Genomic DNA, 10,224 nt, shown 5'->3' with positions numbered 1-10,224 from the left:
CTCAGAAATATTCCAAAGACAAACAAAAATATGATAAGGAACTTATCAATGAGTTAACAAGACCCTCAATGAGACAGACTGACACAGTGGTTGTGACAATGGGCTCAAACATGGTAATGACTGTGAGGACTGCACAGAACTAGGCCATCCTCTGTTTCCTTCTGTTGTCCACAGGGTTGCTGTGAGTCAGAACTGACTCGATGGGTGCTTGATAACAACATGTGCCAACTTTCAGAACCTCAGATTCAGAAGAAACTTCAATTAAGGTGTTAACCATAAAATAATAAACATTACTTACAAAGTGAATAGGATTAGCAACATTTATGTCAATGTGAAAAATTTATAATAATGAAATAGACCTTCATCACTACTTTAGTCTCTTACTTAATGGAAGATGGTTTTTGGTAGTGTATAAATACATGGGGTTTTTTGTTGTGTTTTGTTTTGTTTTCTGTTACACTTGAGAGCATACCTATTTAGAAAGAGGAAAACAGATATGATCTAACAGGAATCCTATTACAAGAAAGACTGTAAGTATTTATCCCTGTGTTTAAAGCATTAAATATCTCTTAAAGAGATCGATAAAAGCAGACAAATAATTTTTCAACGAATTTTTACATACCATTATTCCAATGTAGTGCCGATAATGAAGGGGTAATGGCCCATCCATTTGCAGTAGATAGTGTTGAGTTTTTAAGAAACTCTCTAAATACTGTGGGTGAAAAACCATAACTAATGTAATGTTATCCAAACGACCCAAAGCAGCAAAGGAATCTGCAAATAAAGCATGCATCTGTGCGTCTTCACTTCCCACTTGGAGAATCTGTACAAAGAGAAAAATCATGATTACATAGATTGCAAATAGGGGTTAATGAAAGAAAATATGCACACACTAAGTGTCACTGAGAAGCATAAATTTGGCTTCAGTGAGAGGGGTTACAATTTCACAAACTTAAACTCAACTGGTAACAAGATAGAAGAGCCACATATTATACAGTAGGGGATAAGCAATAAAGGCTGAACATTAAAGACCTTTTAAATAGGCTGCTTGCAGATTTGGTCAGAATCCAGATAAAAAAGCAGATTTATATCATCAAACTTGCAGAGCTTACAAATAGTCAGTTAGCCTGCATTACAGCAATGCCTAAAAATATTGCTGCCATTGAGTCCATTCCAATTCATAGTGACCCCCATTGGATTTCCAAGGCTGTACATCTTTACAGACGTAGAATGCCTCACCTTCTTCCTGCAGAGCAGCTGGCAGTGGGTCTGGACTGCTGACCTTCTGGTTAGCAGCCAAATACCCTAACCACTATGTCACCAGATAGCAATGCCTACTGCCACTCGATTTAAAGAGAACCAAAATTAACAAACAGCAAACAATCCTTGTGAAAACAAAGCACTGTATTTATGTTTAGAATCAAAGATTCAGTCTAGCACTGATACTAGCCTGAGAAGATGGTCAGGATTAAGTAACCAGGGCATTAAACCAGTTAATTCCAGTTTGACCCCTTGCTGAGAACTTACTTTTCCACCCCAGATACAATGAATCAAATCTACATTTTAACCAGATCCCCAGGTGATTCTTGTATGTCCCCAGCTCTATAGATCTTACCAGAGTTCTGGTAGCGTAGTGCCTAAGGCACTTGGCTCCTAACCAGAAGGCTGGCGGTTCAAACTCACCAGTCACTCCCCAGAAGGAAGGTTGGGCAATCTACTTCCATATGATACTGCCTCGGAAACCCAAGGAGGGGTCGCTTTGAGTCAGGTCCAACTCGATGCAAACAACAACAACAATAGAGCTTACAGATACATAAGAATCACACGGAGATCTCATTGAAACATAAATTCTGATTCAGTATTATCTAGGGGAAAAGCAAACTCTCAGCAGGTGGGTGACTGGAATGGTGAAGCCCTGTAAGTAGCTCAGCTTATGGGCACACCTAAATAACATCTAAATTATGAGCAGATGGAGTACCATTAGTTAAAAACAAGTCTTGGCTTTCCTTTATTAAATATGGGTGTTAAAAAACCATCATGAAATACTAGAAATCAACACGACTACAACAGCTTTCTAATCCCACAAATTCACTGCCAAAGCATGATGATTAACTGTGATCAACTCTGCGTAAAACATGTTGTTGACCAACAGTTGTTCAGATGCCAAGATGTGGGTTATGAAAGCATTTCCTTAAAAGCATACAGTTCATTATGTACTTTCACAAACAACATACCTCCTTTTCTGGGATGAATCTGCTTGGTCCGTGTCCTAGTGGTCGAGGAATTCTAATTCCAAGTTCCTAGAAAAGAAAATTACACCATCTCAGGCCTCCAGCAGTAAACAACATGAACTGAGGCTAGAGGAATGGGAGGGAAAAACATCCAGTTGAACAGAGAAAGGCTTGTTCTGGCAGTTTGTTTTCATGGCTATATATACATATCAACTCTTCTGTTTGCATCACATAGCTAACAACAGCTTAAAAGATGACTCTGACTAAAAACAATAAAACCTGTTTCACTAAAACCAGAGTTTTGCATAAAGTACTTGGCAGAAAGTCTAGAACAGAAAGTTCAGCACATAGCAGCCAACCCTGTGGACTGTCGGTGATACAAAATAAGACCAATGTGTTTGTACATCTAAAACCTAACCAACCAAAATACCAATCCCTCAGCATCTTGTCAGGAAATGAAAAAACAGCAACCTTCACTTAGATGTCTTAAACTGAAAAAAAAAAAAAAAAGTATCTTTATACACTATACAGTAACACCTCACACTAAAAGCAGAAATATTTTAAAACAAAAAGTTCTTTCAATCCACAAAAGAGAAAATATTGCAGGACATGTGTTAATGAGATTGAGTAAAACAATTTTAGAGAAAGTAATTTTGTTTGTAAGCTTGCCTTAAATTAAGTACTTTATTTATAGGATGTCATCAACCTTGTTTATATTTTAGAGAAGCTCAAATAATTGAGAAATTAAGAGTTTTCTGTCTTTTGACTTCGTGAATCTAGAGTCCTATACCTTATATGAAGTGTCATGTGAACTATTAGGGTTTCCTTTTTTCCCCTTAATACTGTGTGTTTATAGAAACAAACCAAAGACTATATAATTTGATCACTTTTTGTTTTAAGGTCCATGCTCTATCAAACTGGCCTCATTAAAAACAACAACAACAACAACAACAAACACTTAGAACTTGTACAACTAAAGATTAACCACTTATATAATTACATACAAATATTATTTCCACTCTCTCCCTACTGCTTCCAAAGGTTCTTCATGATATAAACCAGATGTTTTCCTTTTAAAGAAAAAAAAAGGAGGGAGGGGCAGACAAAGAAGGACATTTGGCAGCAATTCAAGAAATCTGGTCCAACCAAGTGAAAACCTTCTGAGCAGACTGGATTTTTGAAAAGTAAGCAGGCAGGACAAAATTGAAGAGAATTTTTACTAGAAGTCAAGATTCAGATTCAAAGTGATTATACTTGTCAACTGAGTTCATAGAATATTATATTAATAGGTAATTTAAATAATCTTGCATTGGAGGTCAGTGATTTCTCATCTTGGTTTTCCACACTTATACTGAAGATAAGTAGTGTTCTGACAATCATACCCTTCACTAGAGAAGGTATTAATTCATTTGGTCTAGCTATGTATTTGTCTTAATTTTAACATATTAGCTGGAATCTACTTGATGGCTGTGGGTTTGGTTTGTTTGTTTGTTTTTATTATAAACGACAAAAGAAAACAGATTCCTGATATTCACTACATCATCTTGGCACAAATGTATCCATTTATATAAAATGCTAACTCTACTGGCATCTCTAACTGCTGAATTTCTGATCCAATTACATATATTTCAAACAAAACATATTAGGCATGGAATAGCATGCAGTCCTTTAAAAGAAAGAAGCAGTTCTATATGGGTTGATTTAAAAACATCTCTAAGATATAGTACCAGAAACTAAACCCATTCCAATGGAGTCAATTCTGACTCATAGCAACCTTAAAGGACAATCCTGCCCCACCGAGTTTCCAAGGCTGTAATCTCTACAGAAGCAAACTACCACATCTTTGTCCCACAGAACAGCTGGTGGGTTCGAACTGCCAACCTTTCGGTTAGCAGCCAGGTGTTTAACCACTGTAGCACCAGGGTCCCTCTACGATGTATTACTGGAAGAAAAAAAACAAGGTGCATAACATGTATGCATCATTTTACTCTTTGCAATGAGAGAAACTCAGCAATTTCCTATCTAGGAACTTCACATTAGCAGCATGTGGGTAGTGCTTTTCTTTTTAAAAAATGAGACCAAATTGATAAAATGTGAACCTCAAAACAAAGAGGTTGGGTTATATTATTTTAGTTTTGCTTCTTTATCAAATACATAGTTTACATACCAAACTATTATAAAACAACAGTTTCACGACTCCAAGAAAGTGGCTATCAATGCTGCAGAAATGGAATGCTTTCCTGTATGTACAGCAAGGGTCCTTCCCAATGATTCTATGTATTTTTCAAGTCTCAGTAATTTGATCCCTATAGCCAAACTGAGTGGCCATACTGATATCATTGGCTTCCCCTCTTGCACCTTGATTCCAAATCCTTCCTTCCCAGTTCCTTTTGAAATATATTCTTTTAGAGTGAGAAACTATGAATTTTAAAATATGATGCTTTGCAAAAGCAAACATTCTTCAGAATGGACTAGAGACCAACCTACTAACCTCTTAGTGTTATGACCGTATTCATTCCATGCTGAGGTACCAGTCTAGCAAAAGAGCTGGAGCCAGAAGAATGGGAAAACGAGTGAGGACTAGGAATGAGTTCTCTGACATTCACGACTCTCATTTCATTTTTCTTTTTTTAACCTAAGGTTAATCCTAGGCAACACAGAATTTTACTCAGTTCACATTGGGATTACCATGGTAATTTCCTACTAAACTGAAGAGGTTATGAGGTGTGTGTGTTCTGTAAAAGCAGAAAGGGTAGGGAGAGAAAAAAGAACCAAAAGAAAACGCTAGAGTTAGAGGGTGATAGACTTTTTTATTTTTTTAATCAATTCTTTTTGAAACAGAAGACTGATCAAGACTGATATAATGGGAAATAATACTGCTGCTCTAGAATCACCTAAATTTAGTCTCCTATGTTTAGTCTAGCCTCTAAATATTTAGGAAAAAAAAAAAACTTAAAAAATATATTTAGAGGCTAGACTCAAAAGATGTACCTTGTTCTTTCTTAGCTAATAAACAGGGTAAATGAGAAGAATACATATTTAGTTTGAAAAGTATATAACTGGATCAGAAATTTAGTAGTTAGAGAGCTACAGAGTTAATATTTTATGTATTTGTGGCCAGTTGATTACTATCAGGAATGTATTTTCTTTTGTCATTTATAATTTAAAAACAAAACAAAAACCCACTGCTGTAGAGTTGATTCCAACTTATATGTTAAAATTAAGACAAATACATAGCCAGACCAAATTAATTAAATGCTGCATCTAGTGAGAGGAAAGGAGCTTTGGTGGCATAGTGTGTAAAGCATTTGGCGGCTAACCAGGAGGTGGGCGGTTCAAACCCACCAGCTGCTTCAAAGGAGAAAGGTGAGGCAATCTGTTTCCATAAAGATTTACAGCCTTGGAAGCCCAATGGGGGTCAATTAAGAGTCAGAATTGACTTGATGGCAGTGGGTTTGGTCTAGTGAAGGGAAGAATTGAGCTCTGGTGATACCGTGGCTTAAAGCATTTGGCTGCTAACCAAAAAAAGGTCAGTGGTTCAAACCCACCAGCCACTCTACAAAAAAACGATGAGGCAGTCCACTTCTGTAAAGATTTACAGCCTTGGAAACCCTGCGGGGTGGTTCCACACTGTCCTATAGGGTCACTGTGAGTCAGAATCAACTCAATGGCAATAGGTTTGGTTTTTGGTATTCTAGTTTATAACCATTATATCCATCTTGAAAGGGATATAAGAACATGACATGATCTTTCCTACTTAATCTTATGCCTGAGAGAAAACAGAGGGCTGATCTGAGGTGTCCCTTGTGAATTGAGACTGCATCCCAATTTATCCAAGTCCAGCTAATGGTAGGATAACTCCATCAATTAACTCCATCCAGCCTCCTATGGCACACAAAACCAAAGCACTAACCTCTGGGAAAAGTAAACAGGTGGCAATTACCTTGAGAGCAGATGATGACATTTGTTCTCATTGGTTTTATAAAGATTCTTCATCTTGGGAAATGTGCCATAGAATAGAACAAAAATGCCCTTAATCTGTAAAATGTATATGATGATGGTGCTAATGATGCTAACACCAATACCAACTACCTTATGACATTAACTTTACAAATCACAACAGGCTCAAGTCTCATTTTAGGTACAAGGTCCAACAAATTTAGTTACCTAGTTTTTCGTAAGCAGCAGAGTGGAACAGGGAGGTAGTGGCTGGCACCTGACATTAGTTACTAATCTTTGAGAACCAAACTGTGTTTTAGGTTTCTGCTTATTTCTTAGCTGACATAAACATGCAAAAAGTAATCTGTGGATAACAGCAGCAGCAACACATAACACATAGTATTTATAGCTGGACAGTGTCTTATATCCTATTGCACGTAAACAAGTAGTATGTAACGTATCTATGATGGTAAAGTCTGCAATCTTCATGAAATAGAAGTCAAGGTCTTAGACTGATCCCCACATTAATCTATGAGATAGGTACTACCACTGTTCCCAGCTTACACAGATAATTTTGATGAAAGTCCTGGGATTCTAACCTACAGTTTAGCTCAGAATCAGTACTCGTAAGTGGCAGAGCTGGGGGTTGAATCCAAGAAGTCTGGTTCTAAAGTCTGCCTTCAATTATTATTCTTATGAGTCTCTTTAAGAGTTCCTGATACCTTGGAGATCTCTTTATCACTGTAGCATATGATGTGTTTGGTTTCTAAAGGGTTCCATTTCAATTTCCTGAAAAACTCAGGAAACTTTTTTGAAACTTCTTGCCCAGTCACATGACAAATTAGTTACTATCCTATTTCCGAGCAGGAATCAAAAAGGTACTACAGATCTTTAATGGGGTGAACATAAACCAAATTAAATGCATTTCTTACCTTCCTATCTAGGTTATTTCAACTACTTCATTTGCAGCTATAAGAAACTAAATTATAGCTCAACAAAATTTTGACCAATACAGATTCTAGGAAGCAAAACTGCCAACAGCAAATGGCCTTGTTGAAAAGTAGACGTAGATGCTAACCACGGGAAAAACTAACAAGGGAACTAACAGTCCTCTCCCCTCAACAGTCCTAATCAGCATCACTGAAAGATGTAACAACAGCCTCCACCATCACAACATTGCTCCAAATCTCTAATAAAAGATCTGTTTCCTTCTTACTGTATAATACTAACATGCTAAGTTTCAGTATGAAAATTCTTAGCAAATGTTAACAGTACCACAGAATGAGTATGTATTATATCCCTGCATAATCAGTGTTTTGAGTACTGACAGTAAGTAGTGTTCTAATGGGATGTTTCAAATTTATTAAAGATACAATTATTATTTATATCAATAACCTTAAGTGAGAGAGTAAATGATCTGTCTTAAACACAAAAGTATTTGTTGGCTTATGGTGTTTACCCATTTGTAAAAGTTGCTGAAAACTAAAAATAATCCAATTATTTGAATCATTTTGTTTTCTTCACTGCACTTGGTACATTAAACAAACAAAAAAACTTGTCTGGGTGTTTTAACACTGTACTGATAACCACAATACTGAAACAAATTTAATTTTTTTTAAAAATTACAAAAGCAGTAAATGCTTTTAGAAACACTACTAGGGAATTTAGAAATCTTAAAAGTGCAGGTACCTCTTTTTTTCCATTGTCTTGGTCTTCTATGGACTGACTATAGTCTAAAAAAATACAAACTAACTTCAAAGTACTCCATTTACAAAGCTGACTTAGGCCATGTGTAACCTGTACTTTGGAGTTCCATTCCTGGAAAGTGTTTCATTTTTTAGAAAGCAGTATGGTAGCTTGCTATTTGAAAAAATCGTGCTATTAGTTCTTCTCTAAAGTGAATAGTTTTCCTATAAAGCATTGCTTCCTAATTTATCTTCCCACATGTTGGGATTTATTAAAAATGAAATACAACTATACAAAGCTCCTTCTGGCTTCTTGAACACAAATCCATAGGCACTTCCAATGTGTAAGCTAAAATGCATCCATCTTCCAGTTTCCGTGGTTATATTCAGAAATGCTAGATCTAGGTAAGAACAGTTTAGGATTCTGCACACAAGCACCATCAGAAATAACAGATCTATTCAGGCACAGTGATTGCAACTCACTTCTACTCAAAATAGAAAAGATATGTTATGGCCTGGAAACATAAACTGTAAATGCTAATCCAACACTTTTACCCTGTTTTCTCTCTTTGGTAAAGTTTCTAGAGCAAGATTTTAAGAGACTTTTTAGGTTATTACATTATCTGTAAACAAGGAGCATTTAATCTATCTATGAATGTTAAAATCTAGAGAAAGCATTTGGTATTCTACAACCTTTTAAGAAAATGTTGCTTCACTTAAGTGTATGTGAATATAAGTAATATAATCATAAAATAGACTCCATTTACAAAAAAATAGGAACTAAAACAGTCATTTTAGTAGGCAAAGCTGCATCGACATTAATTCAAATTTTCATTTCTGGATTAAGGCAATACTTAACAGCATTCTTATTTCAATTTATATTTTACTATTCTTTACTTTCTCCTTTGTCAACCTTCGAATCAAAGCTGAAAGGTTTAAATTTTAGCTAAGGCTATATTGAAAACAAAACAAAAACACCCGCTGCCAAAGAGTCGATTCCGACTCATAGCCATCCTATAGGACAGAGTAGAACTGTCCTCTAGGGTTTCCAAGGACAGGATCAGATCATCAAGTCCTTTCTCCCACGGAGCGGCTGGTGGATTTGAACCTTTTGGTTAGCAGCCGAGCGCTTAACCACTGTACCACTAGGGCTTTTCTAAGGCTGTATTAGTTTCACATGGTGCCCTATTTGCAAACACTTAGAAAAAATAAGAAATGTTACAAATAGCTTTTTCTATAGATCAGACTCAAAAGAGATAGTTTAATAAACAAGATTAAACGCTGTGCATAACGTCATAGAGCTTGCAGAACAGCATTATCTTTTAACTGACTCAAATGTATTTTTCATTTTTTGAGAAGAGGTCAAGGGGATGGAAGTGGCTGAATAACCTGTTTTGACAATAATCTGAGGGGAAAAAATCCACAGGCTATTTTACCTTCAGACTAGAGCTTTGTTCGGTTTCTGACTTGTGCAGACCTGCAGAAAAGACAACATTATTTACGTTTTGGAGGCTTCCATTTCAATCACGGAGGAGCAAGCTGTCTCAGCCTCAGCATTTTCTGCCCGGAGGCAACTAGCGGCTGAGAACCGCTCCCACTCGCCGCAGGCCGCCCCTCACTTGAGCAGCCCAGGCGCCCTCACCCGGGAGCCTTTTCCAACACTGTCAGGGTGCGATTCTAAGGAGACGACGACACCTCCATGCAGAACCGCAGCTCGGCCGGAGACACCCATCTCGCCTATCTGGCCCCTCTCCCAAGTACCTCGTCCTGGTTGCGGGCCCCACCGCACTGCTTGCAGCCGAGCAGCTCCGAGACTGCCAGCGAAGTCGTGTACGCCTCGTTCGCAGCGGTGGCCAGGCGCATGTCGGAGCGGGGACTGCTGCGGACGCGAACAGGCAGCAAGCGCTGGCGCCAGGCTGCAGGTCTCAGTCTGCGCCGACCACGGGCGGCACGAACAAACAAGCCGCGCTGCCCCGCCCGCGCGCCCGTCAATCTGTCGCCCTGGTGGCCCTGCGCGCCAATGCGGGCCGCGATGTCGTGGAGCCCCGCCCCCTGGCGCGGAGGGGCTGGCAGGCTGCGGCCGGCTGACGCTGCCCGGCGAAAACAACCTCCAGGGCTCGAGCTCCGCGCGAGGAGATGAGATAATTCTCAGGTCCGAAGGCTGGGAAGCCAAGAGGTGAGAGTACACTGTGGCTAGAAGGTGCAACGCGAGCCGTTGGGCTTCAGTGAAAGGCGAATAGCTTCTCCTCCCGCAGCATTAGCAGCGTCAGAGCCTGACCTCGCTCCACCCGCTCTGGTCCATTTACCTAGATCCAAACAGCAACCCACCTCTAGACTTAACCCTGGCACAAGGAATAATTTCTCTTTAA

General features: G+C 38.5%; 1 protein-coding gene across 1 annotated transcript in view; it reads right to left on the bottom strand.

Annotated features, from left to right (window-relative positions):
- Positions 1-9,718, bottom strand: part of SESN1 (sestrin 1) — a 37,668-nt gene extending 27,950 nt beyond the window's left edge. Inside the window, exons 1-3 of the mRNA XM_007940818.2 lie at positions 9,617-9,718; positions 2,235-2,300; positions 623-823 (exon numbers count right to left, since the gene is read on the bottom strand). Coding sequence (XP_007939009.1) covers positions 623-823; positions 2,235-2,300; positions 9,617-9,718 — 369 coding nt within the window. The remainder of the gene's footprint in view (positions 1-622; positions 824-2,234; positions 2,301-9,616) is intronic.
- Between the last annotated feature and the right edge of the window lie 506 nt (positions 9,719-10,224).

The sequence above is a fragment of the Orycteropus afer genome, unplaced genomic scaffold (assembly GCF_000298275.1).
Source record: "Orycteropus afer afer isolate SDZICR_OR568_19922 unplaced genomic scaffold, OryAfe1.0 scaffold00072, whole genome shotgun sequence".
Lineage (NCBI taxonomy): Eukaryota > Metazoa > Chordata > Mammalia > Tubulidentata > Orycteropodidae > Orycteropus > Orycteropus afer.
This window is presented reverse-complemented; position numbering and strand designations above follow the sequence as displayed.